General features: G+C 42.8%; 1 protein-coding gene across 1 annotated transcript in view; it reads right to left on the bottom strand.

Annotated features, from left to right (window-relative positions):
• The window catches only part of mast2 (microtubule associated serine/threonine kinase 2), a 138,411-nt gene extending 118,425 nt beyond the window's left edge, over window positions 1-19,986 (bottom strand). Inside the window, 1 exon segment of the mRNA XM_042708941.1 lies at window positions 18,252-19,986. Within this exon segment, the coding sequence (XP_042564875.1) occupies window positions 18,252-18,323 (72 nt within the window). The 5' untranslated portion in view covers window positions 18,324-19,986.
• Between the last annotated feature and the right edge of the window lie 1,283 nt (window positions 19,987-21,269).

Here is a 21,269-nt window from a genome sequence, read left to right as displayed (position 1 = left end):
CACTATTGAGCTTACAGGAACCCACAACAAACAGGTTACAGGAAGAACCCAGTTACGGACAAGAGTTCACTCAGTTTTTCCCAAGGGGTTCTCAAGCAGAGAACTTACAGTCCAGATCTGCCATCATTTGACATTATATTACTTGTACACGTTTCATGTTAGCCTTTATATGAAGGGAAATGAATTTTTCGTCTATTAAGTTTTTTTATTAACTTTTACATCCATCTCAAAAGATATTAATGCCAGGGAGGATATCTTCTCAGATATGCATACATAAGAACCATAATTGTAAGACACAAAAGATATATGTCTACCTACCTACAGTTTATTTTATGCAACAACACTGAACTTTGCTGTAGTTTAAAAACAAATTACTCCACCATACTTCGTTGCACAGATTAGCAACTGGCATAATCTGAAAGGGCGAGTCCTACTGCTCATTTTGATAGGCTATAAACACTTCACGACTTATTCAGCTATAATGCCAGAGGTGTGCAAATGGGTGAAGAAACGTCCAACGATTGCAACTTTGTTGAATTTGATATGTTTTCAAAACTATTACTCCTATCTGCTTTGTTCCACAAGCAAGTTTCTAGCCTCACTGTGAAACATAAGGCCCACCCTTTCATTAGATACCCATTTCACGTCTACAAAATAACGACTTTCTGAGAAATCCAAACTAGAGAAATAAGCATATGGAGATAGAGGCAGAGATGGAAGCAGTTTATGACGGCTGAAATTTCATGTCAAAACCAGATTACCTTAGCATTGAGCATATTTTGACGTATACAACGAGGCAAAGAGTACTTTGTGAGATATAGAACCAAGAGTAAGGGGTGCATGGAGTTAAAGGGAGGGGCCCAGACAGAGGGATCACAAGAAGAGAGAAGGGACAGGATGGGGCACACATACACACACACACACACACATAGGGACACGTATCTCACACTCACACACACTCCCCATCCACACATAGGGACACGTATCTCACACTCACACACACTCCCCATCCACACATAGGGACACGTATCTCACACACACACACACACACACACACCCCATCCACACATAGGGACACGTATCTCACACACACACACACACTCCCCATCCACACATAGGGACACGGATCTCACACACACACGCACACACACACACACTCCCCATCCACACATAGGGACACGTATCTCACACACACACACACACACACACACACACACACACACACACACACACACACACACACTCCCCATCCACACATAGGGACACGTATCTCACACACACACACTCCCCATCCACACATAGGGACACGTATCTCACACACACACACACACACACACACACACACACACACACTCCCCATCCACACATAGGGACACGTATCTCACACACACACACACACACCCCATCCACACATAGGGACACGTATCTCACACACACACACACACACACACACACACACACACACACACACAGTGACTCAGCAGTTCCTGTGAGGCAGAGGCTGATCCACTCAGGTGCCGCAGTGTGCCTTGGTCAACTTCCACTGCCAGAGGGATATCACCAGCCTAGCCAGCTTATTTAATAAGGCCAGGAACCACACGGGAAACACACAGGAGAACTGAAACCATAACTGTAACAGAGGAATACATCTCTTCATCATATGCACCATTCTGCAGGAAAGCTACCGCTGTCCAGATACAGGAGTATCATCATCATCAGATATATACCTACTAAGTGCTTGAGACTAGTCAGACTCCTCCTCTATGAAGACGCAGACAGAGAGAACAAGATGTCACAAAGGCAACCTTTAGCAATACATTCAAGAGAGGAACGTTGCATCCTCAGGGCCTGTAGGCCAAAGGACTTTTGATTATTTCCTCTGTAGTCTTTTCCTTTTCCGTATCCTTCCGTATTTCCGTTTCCGTATCCACAGACACATGCAGATTTTTCTGCTTTTTTCCATTTAGAGTGACAGATGTCCATTCATTCCCCACTTACATTATCTCTCAGGGACTTCCATACTGTTAGGTAAGCTCCTGTAAAAAATCTACACATTTATAGGTGGGGACTGGAGTGTTTGCAGACTAGGGGGTATGCATGGGTTTTTCTGGGGTCCTCGATGGGTCACTGAGTGAGCATAGCATGCCCATCTCGAGTTGCATTCAAACAGAAGGAAGCTGTATTACTTTTTAATCTAAAAAACTGCTGCAACCTGAGTTTGGCCCAGTGTCAAGACCACGAAAGAGAAGAAAGTACTGAGGAAGCAGGGTTGTGCATGACCGCAGTGGAAGAAAGAAAGAAAGAAAGATGGAAGAAAGATCAATTTGGAAACAATGACATGAAAAGGAAAAGACCGTAATGAAAGGAGAAGGGTGGGGGGGGGGGGGGGGGGGGTGTATTGACGACAGCTTGTACAGAATTACATGCTATTTGGCAAGTGTTTCATTTTGCTAGGCTGGGATTACACAGCATTATAGCAGGGCATTAGAGTCGGAGCTCAGGCGGAAGAAGTAAAAACTAAAGCTGTACTGTGATACCCACACTGCTGAAACCCCTTACGTCTCCAGTCATTGAGCTCTCTCTCCACTCATCCCTCTCTCCATCCTCCTCCCCTCTCTCCCTCTCTCTCTCCACTCATCCCTCTCTCCATCCTCCTCCCCTCTCTCTCCCTCTCTCTCTCCACTCATCCCTCTCTCCATCCTCCTCCCCTCTCTCCCTCTCTCTCTCCACTCATCCCTCTCTCCATCCTCCTCCCCTCTCTCTCCCTCTCTCTCTCCACTCATCCCTCTCTCCATCCTCCTCCCCTCTCTCTCCCTCTCTCTCTCCACTCATCCCTCTCTCCATCCTCCTCCCCTCTCTCCCTCTCTCTCTCCACTCATCCCTCTCTCCATCCTCCTCCCCTCTCTCTCCCTCTCTCTCTCCACTCATCCCTCTCTCCATCCTCCTCCCCTCTCTCTCCCTCTCTCTCTCCACTCATCCCTCTCTCCATCCTCCTCCCCTCTCTCCCTCTCTCTCTCCACTCATCCCTCTCTCCATCCTCCTCCCCTCTCTCCCTCTCTCTCTCCACTCATCCCTCTCTCCATCCTCCTCCCCTCTCTCTCCCTCTCTCTCTCCACTCATCCCTCTCTCCATCCTCCTCCCACTCTCTCTCCTTCTATCTGCCAAGTCACTGCCGACCCCTAACTTCTTCCGTTACCTCCACGTCCAGTGGGGTTTATGGATTTAACTCGGTCTTAATTGTTTGGCATGGCAAAGCGCCGTGACTTTCTTGAGAGTACCATTTCAAAAGGGGACGTAATCAGGGCCCTGGTCCAGCTGCTGAAGAGCCATGCCAATGGAAATGTGGTGTTTGGCCGGGGGTCCGGGTCATGCATGCATGCTCTGTTCTCATTCTTATCCTCTGGAAGCTTGCGCACTCTGATTAATGGGAGGGCTTGCTGCACTGTTTGCACAGGACATTTCAGCCACACTACACACAACTTTGGGGAATTTGGGGAGTTTTCTGAAGTGCCCTCTGCGGAGTTAGAAGTCAAAGGGTCAGCAGAAGGTCTCTGTCTGCTGAATAATGCAGCATGTCAGCCTGACTAGCGCCGATTGGTCGTGTCACTGCTCTGGATCTTCTCCAAAAGCTCTGGGATGGGATGCTGCTGCTGGAGATGAGAATCCAAGAGGTCTACAGTCTGTGAAAACAAACTGCTATGGGGGGTGTGTGTGTGTGTGTGTGTGTGTGTGTGTGGAGGATGTTGAGAGTCAATCATAAAGGGTGGGGGATGTGGGGAGTGATGTTTCCATTAAGGGTTCTCAGCTCTTTTATTTCCACAGGCTCTGATAACGCCATCTGCATCTGTACTAGGTAAGAGTCCGATTCAGAGTGAACAGCAGCCACTAAGGGGGAACGGCACAGAACCTACCGTTTCAGTGTTCTTTATAAAACTGTGTTTGAGATGCATTTTCAAACAGTAGCCTCACCTATAAAATCAACACACCCAGTGAAGTGTACACACACACACACACTTCACAATACATTGCAGCTTCAAAGCTTAGTCAAGTTGAGGGTGCTGCACCCAGCATTGTTATAACCCTTCTTGTTGGCCCAAGCCTTTAAGTTTAATGGAGGGATGACCAAATACATTCCTGCTGTTCAACAGCGGTCCCTCCCAAAAGAGAGCAGACGGTGCTTGCGTAAGACTTACATAATGTCTGCCAATGAAAGATGTGCACTGCCTTAACAGATCACTGACCGTGGACCTGAAAGGCCTGTGTTATATAAGGCAGGGTACCTTTAGCTATAAGGAGACTTGAAATATATAAGGGTCATTCCATACCAACTCATCTACGACTTCCCTGTTCAAGTCATGGATTTTCTTAAAAAGAATACATTTTTCACTGGATTGGGTTGAAATTTGTACTGAACATCCTAGAAACCCCACGATTCATTTGCAACATGTATTTGTGTAAATAGCTGTTACTGAATGTTTTATAGTAACCATAGTAATACAAATATCTTTTGAGTCAAATGAAAAATCTCAAATGGTCAAAAAAATGTATTTAAATCATCAATAGTTTTCACTTTCTTGCAACCAAATTTAGATTCTGGTGTAGTATTAGTACAGTGCTATCACATCTAGAAATTGAGTGCCACAGATCTTGCTGAATACAGCTTCGGAGCTAAAAAAAAGTTATTTTTACTGTATATTTTCCCAAGAAAGATTTTTGTATTATTATTATTATTTCCTTTAAACATTTTTAATGGGAACATGTTAACATTGGTTATTGGTCAATACAGTGAAATATGGTGGAGTGAGTAGTGTGGACATTCAGTAATGCCAAAGGCATGCCAAACTGGTGAAGCATGGGCCAAAGTTGGATTCTTTAGCAGAGACACACACACACACACACACACTTCCAAAAGCTAATAAAACTGTCCGACAAACTATTCACACGTGCTATGAACTGTTAAGCAGTACAGCAAAGCAGCTAATTGTGCTTGTGTGTGCCAGCTTAAGAGATCCCATTAGTCATTTATCTGAGGTCACTTTTACTGCACAGAAATCTCACTTGAGACGTCTTCACAGACACATCCACTACTAACGCATCACTACACATCCCCACCGAAGACAACATTGGAGAACTAAACTATTTTCAGCCTCATCTACGGCGTGCAGATTTCCATTCACTAGCTCAACTGCCTGGATGCCTATTCTAATCATCGGCCTGGAACGTCAACGGAGTACATTCTGTGTGTGATTTGGCGTTAATGACCTGTAAATCCTCACAACAGTTTTTGTTGCAGGCCGAAGAGGCAGCCAGCAGCCAATCAGATTACAATGAAAGGTCATAACAGACATGGACACTGTTGTTGTGAGGAAGATTAAACACCAACCGTGAGATGCTGAACACCTTCTACAGAACTATGCTTCAAAATAAGGCAACTTTACCCGCAACACTAACATTTACTGCCTGCCCAAACCAATGTACCCATCAAAACCACAGTTCCAACATGTTTGCCAGGCAAGGGCCCAGTTTGAATATGGATTAAGCCCAAACCAGGGATTTAATCTAACTCTGTTCATTAGAATCACAATGTGAGCACAGCAACAGACATTCGAGCGGGCACCATAGATTGCTTTAAACCCACTGATGCGTTTAATTCCAGAAGGCTGTGATTTGCACTGAACACACACACCCATAGGCTCTATACACCATGCCTGCAGATCAGGGAGAACCAGCCTGGTCACAGATTGTCAATGTCAAAGTCATTTATATCACTGATGGCTGAAAAAAATAAATCACAATAGAAGTAGGAGAACCAATGAGGCTAATCCAGATAAATGAAAGGAAACCAGAAAAAGATCGCAAGCCAGACTTTCTTTATTTGTGGTAATTTGGTGATGGAAAAAATATTTTCAAGAACATTCTCAAGACTCTTCATAACTCATTTTATGTGTTCCTGTGTTAGCGATATGCCCACTTAAAATGTATATATGGTCCAATCAGGTCATGTGAAGGCAGGCATCATATTCCTCCGTCACCGATTCAGTTATTCTTTTTACGATGTGTTGAATGGCCATTTGAATCATAACAGTCCAGTAGTCAGTCAGTCACAGGAGTCACTTCAGAGCAATGACCTAACAAGTGCCCAATTGGCAGAGACAAGTGCCATCATATGGCAGCCTTATTGATTTGGGTAGAGAGATGTGCGCCCCACACCAGACATCGAAAAAGTGAGAAAATTGCAGCCTAGAGATTGTCTGTGATGACACCACCCACAACACAAGGTTAGTAATTAACTTGCAACTGATGCTGATGATGTTGCATGGTTTGAATTATTTGCTTAACGTTATGAGGTTTAAAGCCACTGTATCATGAAAAGAGGAATCATATTCAAACGGTGTGCTCACTGTGTGCCGTAGTGCTACAGAAAAATCATGATCCTAAGCTTTATCTCCATACCGAAATCTTAGTTGGCCAGATGTGATTCATCTTTTCTGAAGCATTAACATTTTGGTGTCTTGGACACCGCGACACTGGAGGCTGTAGTGTATGTACACCTTGACTTTTTAAAAGTATAGCTTAAAGGTGTGCTATAAACGAACAGTGCTAATAAAAGGCTGTTAAGCCGAGATGAATTCTTGTTTTTACATGTAACTCTAATGCCAGTTCTTATTTTGGGTTTCTTTATAACAGATTGGCTTATCGCAAGAAACGGACAACAACAAAGTAACTTTGGTTTGGTCTTGGCAGCAGTCAAGCAGAAGTCTTACCCTCCTCGCTTATTCAAAACTAACTTGGCTTGCTTGCTTGTCCAGTACATCCTCATAGAAAGCTCTAAAGTAAGCTGTGGGCAATAAGTGATTATTTAAACTGAAGGCATATGTGTCTCTACACTTAAGACAAAGTGTTATGTTTTTTTTTTCCAAAGCATGTGACTGGGGAATCCATCATGAGCCGAGGGCAAAGGAGCCATACACAGAGCGCACTGGTGCCGTTACCCAGGAGAGAGAGGAGACTGTTCCTGTCTGACAGCAGCCTGCCTGGTGGATCTCCAGATGGGATAGTACTTGGTAGGGCTGAACGATTAATTGCATTTGCGATTTAATCGCGATATGATAGAACGCGATTTTCTAACCGCAACGTTCGCGATAAAAAAAACGTGGTCTTAAAAAAAAAAAAAAAAAAAATGATTTGTTGTTCTTGTTTCTGTAATGAGCAGTTAAATAAAGATGTAAAATGTGGGAAAGAATATTTTACACTAAATGTATCTAATATTGTGTTGGTCATATTTAAATCATTCATTACGTTTTGTTGGGGAAAAAAGAGGTTAAAAAAAAAATCGCATATTAAATCGCAATCGCAATATTTTGGTAAAAAAAATCGCAATTAGATTATTTTCCCAAATCGTTCAGCCCTAGTACTTGGTGACTGCATCATTGAGGTGAAGTGTCCATTGTCAGCGAGAAACCAAGACTATCCTGCAAGCAGCAGAGAGTAGGAACTTCTGGAGTTAGATGAAGTGATTAGTTCCCTAAACAAACTCATAACTACTGGCATCAGATCCAGGGAAACCTACACCAGACCAGAGCTAACAGTTGTCACCTAATTACATGGACTCCTCTTGGCCTTGTCATCCTGCCAGTGCTCAAAGACCCAACATGGGCTGTTAACATTGGACACTCTGGATTTGAAATAATTTCACCTTCTGTCACCTATCCTTCTGTCACAATTGTAAGTTAATAGCTGCACTGGTACACACCCTGCATTCATGATCTATATTAATGTCCTTTGAATTAATTGTGACTTATAATAAATAAATATTTGTTTAGGAACCTGGACACAACACCTGGGAGTCTTTGGGGCAGTTTGGCAGGTGACAATGTAGTGAACCATAGCAGAAGTATGGCCAGTACAGGCTGCACAGTGCAGCCTCAGAGAAACTAGTCAACTGTCTGGGGAAAACATGTACCAACACTGTACTGCAGTGCATGACACCTTACATACAAACTTCTACACATTACTGAACTCTACAAAATCCCCTGTAAACATGGCCATAGTTAAAGCGACCCTGTTATGCTTTTCCGTTTTTTTCCCTTTCCTTTAGTGCGTTACATAGCTCCTGTGCATGAGAACCGTCTGCAACGTTACAAAAGTCCAAAGTACGGGCCAAAGGGAGTAACTCTCTCCCGCAGAAACCACATTCTAAGCTGCCTGAAACACCTTATAGAAATTCCAGTCTTTTCCTGTAACATGATGATGCAATCTTGTAACACAATCCTTATTGCCCAATGATTATGTTATTGGCCGCGGAGCTGACCAATCAGAGCACACTAGACTCATCGGGAGAGGGGGGCGTAAAGACAGATAAAGGGTGAAGTAGCTGATGTTAAAGTCTCGTCAACTCATAAAATTATAATGGCTGACGCTAGCAGCTGCCAACTGTTAAGATGGTTCCCTAGGCTAGATATAGCCATCAAAGGATAGTTAAAAAGCTCTGATAGGTAGAAACCCATTGGGAGCCTGTGTAGCACCATATTAACACAAGTTCACATTCATTTCATATCAAAAACTATTCATATTACACACGGTAGCAACTACCAACCGTTAAGATTGCTATTTAGCTTAGGGGACTGTAGGTGTGTAGCCTTGACATCAATCAAGTTCCTATCTGTTTGTGTGGCAATAGCCATTAACAGCTCGAGATGACTGCGCTGAATGAAGCACGCAAACACACACACGAGAAAGCAGGATGTTATTCACTTGAGGCTCCTGCATGGCAGACGCCCAGGGGTTTAACAACAGCAATCAGGGCCAGACTCACAAGGGTGTAGTCCAACAACAAAACAAAGACAAAGCTTGTGACTTTTACACACACACACACACACACACACACACACACACACACACACACACACACACACACACACACACACACACACACACACACACACACACACACACACACACACACACACACACACACACACACACACGCGCGCGCGTATTTTCTTAGCCGCTTCAGAAAACACAATTTAACTGTCTACCAATAATTTGCTTAACATTTATTATTTGCTTAAAATCACTTGAGTTTGTTATTTTATTATTATTCCCCCAAACACTGAGGAATGGCATGAGTGCAACAGACTGGTGAGGCCTTCAGGAAGAGAGGCTGATTCCTGTTTCCAGATATGGCAGGTTGTCAAAGCTGTAAAATACCTCTGCTTATGAGTGAGTAGTAAAAGGTGCCTATTTGTGTTGGTCTGTCTAAGAACAATATTAAAAAAAAAGCAAAACATGAGATCAAAAAGGATCAACTGAGTGATTAAGATCTTCAACCAAAGCGTGACTCTCCGGCTCATAATGCAGAGTAGCCAGAGTCAAAGGAAAGCTAGCTCTTTGTAAACTAATTTTGTTTTCTTGCAGAAACTGCATGGTTTAGTCACTCAGTCTGGAACAGCACACAGGTTGCCACATGCAACATTCCTCACACATACACACGCTCTCTCTCCCTCTCACACACACACACACACACACACACACACACACTCTTCTCCTCGAGCTCTCCCCACCACCTGTAGCCTGTGCTCTCTTGACTCAGGGGCCCCAGGCTGCTTGGTCGCTATGGTAGCACCACCTTGGACAGACAGGCAAGCAAATTTAACTCAGAACCATGGTAGCCAACATTTCTTCCAGCCCTAAAGAATCACTTTGATACTTTGAAACAGAATTGAAGACTTGACCAATGGGTATCAACCAATTGGGGGGGTTCGCACTAATGATTTCTGTGTGTGTGCTTGTGTGTGTGTGTTTGTTTGTATGTGCTTGTGTACAGTCCAGTTACTAATGCTGACTAGAAAAAGTATGACTAGTTTTCCAACCATTTATTTTTTACTACCAACCAAGAACATACAGTCAGATGATCTGAATTTCATAAAACTGTACCGTGTTCTCCCCTGATGCTGAAGCCAACCCTCACTTACTCACTCAGTTTTCGCTCTTCATTCTAACGCCAAGCCAGTCTCCCTCTCAGTTTCTCCCTCTCCCTCTTTTCATTCTGTTTCTCCCCATTCCACCCAACGCCCCTCCCTACTCATAGCTTTCTCTCCCTCATCACTGGCGAGAGAGAAAGCATAACTCATCCCTCCAGAGTACTATCTACACGCAGAGAACAAACAGACACACACACACACAGAGAGAACAAACAGTGCTCAGTAAGACAGGCCCACCAGGGGAAGCAAACCCACTCACCTCTGCAGAACTGAGAGGATTAGCACTCTCTGTTGCTGTGCACTGCAGCACTGAAGCCTGGAACTGAAGCCCCTCTCGTGACCACTGCACTGCACTGCACTGAACTGAAGCCTGGAACTGGAGCCCCTCTCGTGACCACTGCACTGCAGCACTGAAGCCTGGAACTGAAGCCCCTCTCGTGACCACTGCACTGCACTGCACTGCAGCACTGAAGCCTGGAACTGAAGCCCCTCTCGTGACCACTGCACTGCAGCACTGAAGCCTGGAACTGAAGCCCCTCTCGTGACCACTGCACTGCAGCACTGAAGCCTGGAACTGAAGCCCCTCTCGTGACCACTCCACTGCACTGCACTGCACTGCACTGAAGCCTGGAACTGAAGCCCCTCTCGTGACCACTGCACTGCAGCACTGAAGCCTGGAACTGGAGCCCCTCTCGTGACCACTCCACTGCACTGCACTGCACTGCACTGAAGCCTGGAACTGAAGCCCCTCTCGTGACCACTGCACTGCAGCACTGAAGCCTGGAACTGAAGCCCCTCTCGTGACCACTGCACTGCCTGATCTGGGATCAGGCCTGTTTATCTGATCATGAGGTTCCACGGGTGCTGGGTGTTAAAAGTTAAATCCTTAAAATGGATTTTGCACTATTAGTATAGGTATCAAACACACAAAATGACAAAATAAGATGTGTGTTTTGCAATACAAATACACCCTCCACCATAATGTTCTGATGACAAATTATGCTATTGAGAGCTTATGGAGTCTGATGGACTATATGTACAAAAATACTACAGTCTAAAGTCTGATGAACCCAGTGAATGTGATCGATCAACCAACCAACCAGGGTGGCGGATGAACAAAGGGTGCTTTTTACAAACATACAGTTGCAATCGTAAATATTCAACCCCCTCACCTCAAAAGACATTATAGTGATGTGTCAAGGATAATACAAATATATGACAAAAAGGCAAAAAATATTTATCTGTTACACACAAATACATCATACATTTTCTTTGTTGATTTTATGTTTCACTCAACTGATAAGGAAGTTATCCAAAGCAAAATCTAGCTCTTTGAAAAAAACTTTCATTGGTAAATCATTACAATCTTTTTGGGGGTTGAATATTTCCGATTGCAACTGTAATTGACGCAATTGAATTGTTCAGTGAAAAAGTCAACTCAGTCCTCAGGAGCCTACTTAAGAAGTGTTGCTACTTACTAGCGGTCAGGTAAAAAGTTAGTTGCATCTCCTCCTGCATCTCGAACCGAATCAGAGTAAGGTTCGGGCCATTGAACGCCAATTTGATTGGACGCAAAATTCAAAAGCTGGAGAGTGCTTCCTTCTCAGTCAATTGTTCATTTACAAAGTTGAGTAACCTAATCTGTTTTAACAACCGTGTGGCTTTACATCGCGGATGTAAAAACAGCAGCTGATGTCAGTAGGCCTAGGCTAGGAGACAACTGAGTTCATGAACAAAAAGCTAAAAGGGGATTTCTCAATGAGAAGTGAAGAAGAGCCAACAGTGAGGAATTACGTGATTAGCCTACTTTCATCAAAAACTACCGTCAGTCAGTCAGTCAGTCAGTCAGTCAGTGTTTTGCTCCCACTGTCGGTAACACGCTTCGGCCAGGAGCAAGACAAACAGCTTTATGGTGGGCACCAAAAAATTTGACACCATCAAGGACCACAAAGTCTCCAAGTGCCACAAGGAGGTGATCTGCATCATACAATTCAGTTTCTGATGAGGGATTCTAAGGCGAGGGAGGGACAGAGAGGTGTGCGTGTGATTGTTCAAGTTTGATGTTAAAAGACTGTTCAATGTTCTGTTTCTGTGCATTTGAAGTGTATGTGTGTGTGGTGTGAGGGAGAGAACATTTTAAAATGGATAACAATAAGTGAATAAATATTAAATCAATACTTTTTATGGGAAAATGTCTATTCGGGTTTTTTTTTTGCTTTAAAAAAAACAAAAAGTTAGTTACACACAAAATCAATTTAATGATTTTAGAAAAAACATAAAAAAAATTCCATTCCTGCTGCACAGCCACGGAAAGAATAAATACTTTGATGATACCAAAAAAAAACAAAGCCAATGAATCTCCAATGATCCTCAACCATAACTATTTTAATACACTGAAAACAACGGAAGGACTTCAACAGAACCAACAAACCCAATCAATATTCAAGGCCATATTACGGAGGCTTTCAAAATGCTAAACCATGAGTAACTTGACTAAGCTTTTGTGTATGTGTGTGCACTTTTTAAATCTCCCACCTGAGGAGATTTGGAGTGGATTTCTGCAGTGGTAGAGGACAGAGGAGTGAGTGTGCATACAACTCAGTGAGGAATGACTGAATCTCCTACTATAATGGCATTTCAGAACATAGGGAGTTCAGCCAAGCCCCCCCACTACGATCCTGGCTAGAAAATCTGCACCGTCCTCCCACCTACCAGCTCTGAGCCATGAGATTCAATAGTCACACTCTTTCTGTCTCCCATATTCAATGGGACAACAATGGCCTCAGTGTGTTGTATCTTACACTGTACTTAAGCCGCATCCAACTGCTTAGAATAACAAGAGAGCCCCAAAATTCCAATGTGAAACTCGGAAGAATATATGCAATTCAATATGGACCCAAGGCAGTATTTCCATCATAGATGTACTGCTTCATTGGAAACACACAGCTGCCAATTTTCCATAGTATGCATGCATCTGCCTGCCTGTCTGCTTTGATTAATGTGGAGAGACGGAGCTCATCAGGTTTTGCATAATGAGGTGCTGATAATGACTGCATTTGCCGCACCTTGCCTCTCAGGACTGAAGACATTACTCCCCATGTGTGAACCTTTAATTACCCCTGTGTCTGTCCACCTTGCCTCTCAGGACTGGAGACATTACTCCCCATGTGTGAACCTTTAATTACCCCTGTGTCTGTCCACTGGCTTGGGCTCTCATTAGACCATCACCTCAGATACCCACACTGCTGGGGGTTGGGTGTGCCTGATTGACTCTGTGTCCCAGCCCATCACTGCAGATACCCACACTGCTGGGGGTTGGGTGTGCCTGATTGACTCTGTGTCCCAGCCCATCACTGCAGATACCCACACTGCTGGGGGTTGGGTGTGCCTGATTGACTCTGTGTCCCAGCCCATCACTGCAGATACCCACACTGCTGGGGGTTGGGTGTGCTTGATTGACTCTGTGTCCCAGCCCATCACTGCAGATACCCCCACTGCTGGAGGTTGGGTGTGCTTGATTGACTCTGTGTCCCAGCCAATCACAATGCAGAGCAGCTAGCCATGAGCTTGTCTCATGATACCCCATGTATTGGGCTCTTGAGACCCAACAAGCAAGTCTGTAGTGTGAGACCCACTTTACATAAATTGAGTAATCCAAATACATAAATCAAACAAAGAATGACAAACTGCCTTCACTGACAAACATGAAGTTAAATGACTCACCATTAAAAACACCTTTTTAAAAACAAAAACACAGAACATCTCAGACACCGCATGAGAGGAGAATACAAAAAGATTCCCATCTCCCATTCAAGGGTTCCCATCTCTATGTTCTTTCTTTTCTGGTGGAAGATGAATGATTTCGCCTAAATTATAGAGCAAGTTTAAGGGTTTCATAAAGCTACTCAGAATGGTGTATACCTATCATTTTGCTGATGGGGACAGATATGTAATACTTTGCCTATAAGGTTCTGATCAGTTTTGCCCATTTCATAGAGATGTGTATCGGACACAGCCCCTCCAAAAGCATATGTTTTTTTTCCCCCGCATTTTTAAACATCCACTGCTCAAAAAGTATTAATCATATCCAACTAATTTTTGTCTTCCTGCTGCAAAACAAACGTTTGTGGGTATCTGTGCCGTTTCAAGGCCAGGTGATTTAATCTGGCAGAAACTGGCCTGTAAAAATGGCTCCAGAATGAAGATCACATGTGGAACACATGGTTAAAAATGATTCACATAAATTCCCATAAAGAACACAATCTGATGTATAAATAATGCAGAAATTGAAAAAAGGGTCTTTAACTTTATTTATTAATTATTGAATTAATAATTCCCCCAGGGCTCTAATATTTGGCATTTCTCCATCATATGTATTCATCTTCCAGCAGAAACATTTGAGGCACTGGCATGATTGCTTGTACTTTGGGACCGGTTAGATATTTGCTTCTAACGTCTCTCTCTACACCAAGTCTGCTCTGCAAGAAGTCACTCAGAGGTAACTGCGTTATTGAATAACCAAATAGTCTGCCTAATGATGACCTTGTGCAGTAGCGTTACAACCCCCAGGGCCAGCACCAAGGCAAAGAGGTAATATTATAAACCAATCATACAAGAGGATAGGTGACTAGAAAACCCACTCTCTTTCACATCTTGTCCTTCTACCAACAGCCATTTGACCCCTGGTGGTCAGGCCATCCTAGAACATCCAAATCTAAAAACAAATTGGGTAAGTACGTAAATATATATATATATATTTTTATTCCCAAAAGTATAATTTGACAATAAGACAATTCTATGAAAGTGGCATGGCTTTAAATAGATATATTTTCTAAAAGACAAGGGAATCTAGACTAGGGAAGTATCTTTGCTACTTTATGGCACGGGGAAAAAAATGGAGGACAATTATAGCCTATCAATTACATGTCACTGTGTTTATAACTTTTCCAATAAACACAGTTAGACAAAAAAGACTTACTGTAGGAACAAACATTTTGACATTATGAATACAAACTGTCACAACTGAAAGACAGATCTTAGAGCTTCATGAACTTTGCAAGACCCCTCTAACACTGAAAACAATAATAGATTAGTGTTGCCCTTCTACTCAGCTGCTGATTTAAAGGCGAGGGGATCTGTGATCTGCTGTGCAGGGGTTGGTCTGGAAGAGTGTACATTATGGCTTACACCTTCATAAAACAAGCATGCTCCTAACACACATTGTGAGATAACTCCATGTGGCTAGCGAGTTTCTGTCATATCAACAATGAGAGGTATGTAATATTAGCTCGGGTCCGCAGTTAATAGATAAACAGAGTTGACAGTTGAATTTTGTCATGATGTTGCCAACGCTCGGTTAAACGGATGCATGGAAGACTTACTTCATCCATGAAAATACCAGCACCACTGTTGATTCATTAAAGCCAATATTTCAGCTGACATTTTACATGTGTTCATACAGTGACAGGAACCTCAATATGTTAACTCCGTCAGTTATAATTCCTTTTTGCTGTATTTACCACAAAACCTCTGGTAAAACAAAACACTCTTGCACTTGTTGTCCACTCACGTCACATTTAATCAATAAGCAACTTACAAATAGTTTACTCAGTTGCAACACAGTTATAGTCTGCAAGTTAGCAGATCAGACAACATTAGGTTAGGTCCAGATTGACTGAGTCGGTCAGGTTACGGCAAATCGTCCACATTTTAAGGAGGGCCTTAACATCTGCAGAGGAGAGCATCAGAATGTCATAACCTACTTACACCATTATCTAACTAAAGCCTCTTTGGACAGCATGTCAGATCGGTGTGGTCAAACCCATGGGGGAAAAATGATGAAATGTCCAGAAATGGAAAAAAAAAAAAAAAAAAAAAACACACAACATGAAAATATGTAAAGCTGATTACATGATGAGGGATTCTTACACAACTGGTTTTCAGCATAGACAGCCATCTGTCATCTGTGAATGACTGGCTCGTTTTCTGCATTGTTTGTGGAGCAAACAGGACTTCCTGATATCACGTTTCTATAAAAAAAATATTCTTCATTGATTATGTAGGCCAATGCATGGTACCCCAAACAATTATCAGTAAGAATCACCATTTTTCACACAAAGAACCAGTTGCTGGCAGAAGGGCTTTCCTCAACGCATGGAATCAAGGAAAGTCTTAACCTTTTGGACTCAAACCTTTTAACTACTGTGCATACTTAGGTGGGGCTTGTTGTGGTCATTGTTGCATATTAATTAAATGCAAGTAGAATAGAAGCATCAACTCTCTATGTTTTCAACATAGTCAAGCTGTGTAGCCAGCAAGTAAAACAAAACTGTAAATGTACTGCAATGGAAAGAAAATGGTGAATTAACCATCAAGGACCTTGCAGGTTTAGTTTCACTGCATCAACTCTGTGTGAACTTTCCCAACATTATTCAGACAGAGTTCCAGAAACAACTGTAACTGCATCACATTCAATTTTCCTGTTTCCTGCAGCACAGTCCGAAAGCAAAAGAGAGGGAGAAAAGATAAGAGACACCGAGAAAAAGAGCAGAGGGGGTGCACGAGGGATCTAGTTTAAAAAAGGTGCTAGCAGTTTTGAAGCAGTGATCCCTCTTTGTGTTGGCTGCCCATGGTTCACTGCGCTGGCAGAAGGCTAAGAAAGATGTATGACTACCCATCTTTTTTACAGTATATCATTCGAGCACCATGTTGTAGTGTTAAATGAGCTCTGTGTGCATTCACATCTTTTTTCAGTCCCACATAAATAAGACTTCATGACCAGGAAACTCAACCTGATCCAAACCAAACATTGTTAACAACCACAGCCCGGAGTACTGGGCACAGAGACAACAAGCAAACTAATGTCTTCATTAAACAGTAAAATAGGCACAGATTACCAGGAGTGCTGAACCTGCCATACAAAATCCAGGGCCAGGCTGAGGTAATCTGTTGTTGTTTTTAGTTTTTTTTTGCCTGAGGGAGGAACACATCAGACTATTGTTCCAGGGCCTTTATGGGACCACAGACTGAAGACCTTGGGATCGTCATGTTCTGTATGACATCATCCGCTGGAACAACTGAGGGTGAAACAGTCACAATAACCACAGAGGGAGTATGAAGTTTGCCCTGCATGTCCCCTCAGGTAAATTAAATGACTGATGAAAATCCTTCAGGGCTTTCAAAATCACTAAATGTTTCCAGAACATTAATCTGCTGGAAGAAGGTAGGTATATTTCTTTCTCCACTGGAAGTTTCTTCAATGTAGTGTTTCAATTAGAATATTCAAGAAACTGTTACATTTCCTTTCAGCATTTTCATGCCATAGACTACTGAATGTGATTCACTAGCTAACTGGCCTACACATTAGGGTCCTCTAGGTGAGAATATTATTAAAATACATAAAAATAGGCCTACATAAATCCTGTGTGCATATTAACTTTGTATACATGCCACATTGCATGAAAGAGAAAACACCTCACTAGATCTATGCTAATTGAGCTTGGTGAGGACAAAGAACAGAGCCCAGAACATATTACTAAACTCCTGTCGAGGAAATTACCTCTGGAACAGCCTTATGCAAATCAATGACAATGATTTCCATGCCCCACGCAGCTGTATTTGTGATCTATGCTGTTTACAATACAAACACCTGCCTTCTGAACAATGCAACGAACAAAGTAAGAATCGTAGCCCAACAATGTGAATTGCAAATGACACCTTGTCGCCTTTGAGTGCGACTACCGTTGCTATCTATAAACACTGACGTGCAAAGGTTCGTTTGAAATGAATGAGTCTCTTTAATTATCTTTAATGTCTACTACCTAACACTGTGCAGCTTCTATCTTCCTATTGAGATTACGGACTACTACACGGGTGTCAGAGAAAGACAAGTCGAAGGTCAGTGTATATTGAGCAACTGAGGCCTGTGCCATACCGCTTACCTCACCTGTGCGTGGCGGCTTTTCATTTCGGCACCCACAGGTTAAGTTAGAGCAGCCTGTGTGAGACGCGCGTCTGAGGCGCGGCTCGTCAGCTACCATTTCGGCGTGGAGACTTATTTTTCACCCGTGAGGTGCGCGTTTCTCAGCCAAATTAGACAGCAAAAAAGACAAAAATAAACAAGCTAGCAGTAGTAGCACCTCAACGATGTGGCCATACACTTGCGTGCGAACCTCAGCAGCTCGGCAAGGTTGCAGTCACGCACAGGTAAGGTAACGTTAAGCGATGTGGCCCAGGCGTGATGCAAAAACAGAAGACAAGTTCACTTACCGCGTCTTTCTCCTCAGGCCCACTTTCCGGTGGATCCGAACTGCTCAACTTTCTCTTCTCGGTCCTCTTCATGGTGTAGGTAGTACCTGGATTCAATCAAGAGCTAGTAGACGGAGTCATTCATTGAAACTTGTGCGATTCCCCGCTTGTGGGTTTAGCAGGTTAGCCTTTTATCTGTCCAACACATTGGTCAACGTTGTGGTTTGCAGAAATTCATTACGTTTCTGGAACACTCCATCAAGATAAGGTAGTGGTATTTTCTCACAAAATAAAAGCCCACACAACAAAGTGTTTCTGCGTTGATTTTTGTCGCGAACAGTGAGAGCAAGCTAACTAACTAGCAACTTCAGTCGCACTGGCTTGTTGGTTACGTTTGAAACTACATGATGAGGCTTGTCATTCGGTGGAGTCTTGATGCTAAGTTCATGTTGGCTAGCACTTCGCGCGAGAGGCTAGCTATCAGTGCCCAGACTGAAAAGTTAGTATCAACGTATGCAAAGGCATACAAATAATCAAAAACTGTGGACTTTCAATGAAAACAAAGATGTTCGACACCGACTTCACGTACTAAGTGACGTCATCACCGTAATGTTCCGTTTAAAACAGCTAAGTTAATTTCAGTGACCATCAAAGCTTTCAAGAAATGAAACAATTGCGAATAGTTGCTGAGCCAGTTTACACCACGAATCCGACCTACCGGGTCCCCGTCGAGTAAAATTTCGTTAGCTTAGCTAACGTTAGCTGTGACAATTTAAACAGAACTAGTATCACTGTTCTGTCCTATCACCACAGTTGTCTCCTCCAACGCCGGAGCTAGCTTCCTTGAGCTAAAATATAATGTCATTGAATATCCCATGAAAAACGTTTCTTGGCAACACAACAAATGTAGATTCTTCTTCGGTTCCCGCGGCGATATGCTTATGTTTCAGCGAAGTATGTCAATTACACCATGTATCCCCTGCACGTTTAGCTCGCGTTCCGCTGGAGACACGTACTGACAAGTATCGCATGTCCAGTCTGTCAGGTAGGTGTAAAATGTGCGACACAACCGCTTCTTGTCTGCATTGGACTGGTAACGTGTGATGCTATTGAAGAATGGGTTCATCCGGTTAGCGAGATACCTTCTCCTCCAGTACCCCCACAGGCGGTGATATATTGCTGCAGATGCAATACCCCGGCAACCAGTGTGAAGATCTCCACATGACTTGCTTCCTGAATCTTGTCTCAAGCGTAATGTCAGTGGATGTTTACTTGATAACTGATCGAAGGTCAGAGTGACTAATACGTTGACCAAATGCTATAACGTAAAGGGAGTTTAGGCTGATTTCACATCAGTTTAAAAATCAGCAAGGAAAAATGCAGACGAAAAAAAAGTGAGGCTGTTTGCTGCTTAGCCGGTTAGTTATTTTGCAGTTTGCTGCCATCTTCTGTCTGCTGACAGTTGTTACCCTTCTCAATGGATTTTAAAATGACTGCATCGATATGTTACGATCCAGATTGAATTTCTGTTATTTACATGTTGGTTAATGCACTTAAACCTGCACGTGTTTCGATACACGGGAAATGTAATTCATTTTGGCCTATAAGTGGGGCAGTTAAACTCGTGCATTTTATGATAAAAGCATCACCTATGGTAAAACATTAACAAGTTAATTTAACATTCACTTTTACCTTTATTTATATACATTTTATCTATTCAGTGTCTCCATTGACTCATTAGACCCATTGCATCAGACATAATTAAATGAAATAAATGATGCAATTTATCATCAATGTAAATAAAAACTCTACTTTGTCGTTAGTTAGTTGTACTACTTTCTTTGTGAATTATACAAATAAATCGTTTCATTGAATATTCTGTCATTTTCATATTAGACCTGCTGTGAACAATACTGCAAGGTGTTGCACACATGTGCATTTCAGGCTTGTGTGTTTTGTAAATGTGTATTTGCATTTTTAACATTTCCTGGCCCTGTTAGTATCCAATTGCATAGCAATAGCAACCTGAAACAGAGAATTAAGATACATAAAATGCACAGGAATATTTCATTGTTACCCTCAGATAACAGAAAGAATAGATTCTAGAAAGAGTTGTCATTCAATAACAAAAGAATATGGAGAGTTAATTTGGACCATTGTCCATTATTTGAAGTATTTCTTGTAAAAAAACTGTGACTAACCTTTAGGATCAAAGCCACATTGTATATGGATTTTAATTTCTCTCTTGACATTTGAAAAACCTAATGACAATACAAAATGGCGTCTGACAATGGGACCTCAAATCTGCTGTCATATCAGACAATGGTTACACCTATCATTTCAGTTTGATCTGATCTCACCTGGATGCAACAACTGTCAGCTCTGTACAGTATGAGGCCACATCACAATCTTGTCCGTATGAGGCCCTTTTCAACAACATGAGCTCGTGGGCCAACTGGGGCTTCCCACTCCCACAGGCTTGGTCCACCTTGAAAATGAAGCACCACTCTGATGCAGGTACTTCTCCATGGTTCTGGAACTGCTGGGTGGGTCTTGCACGCTGATCGACTTTTATTGATTAAATGTGAGGTGAGCGGAAGACAATACACACCATTTTTTTAAACCACAGACAAACAGTCTGAAAATGAATGAATGTGAAGTTGTCAGATCTCAGTTGGCCTCAATCTGGATGTTGCATACATCACTAATCTTAGGTTTCCTGCATTAGATCATCATGCTTTCTTTCAGCCTCAAAATCTTTAGCCTTTCTTTTTGCATGAAAAAATATTACTTTGGCTTTAGACACGTTTTTACTTTGGCCTTAAGGCTGATTTATGGTCGTCCGTTTTCGGAGACACGGAGAGCCCTCTCCGACGTTGCAAGCCCTCTCCGACGTTGCAAACCCTCTCCGAGCACCTCTCTGTGGCCTGACGTGCACCTCCCTAATTTTGTAACTATCCGACTCCGTCAATCTGTCAAAACATCGCTGTTTACCTTGTGGGTAGTAGTATGCCAACATTAGATAGCTGGCTCAGACAC

The sequence above is a fragment of the Clupea harengus genome, chromosome 10 (assembly GCF_900700415.2).
Source record: "Clupea harengus chromosome 10, Ch_v2.0.2, whole genome shotgun sequence".
In the NCBI taxonomy this organism is placed as follows: domain Eukaryota; kingdom Metazoa; phylum Chordata; class Actinopteri; order Clupeiformes; family Clupeidae; genus Clupea; species Clupea harengus.
Note: the sequence above shows the minus strand (reverse complement) of the source record. Positions and strands in the feature narration are given on the sequence as shown.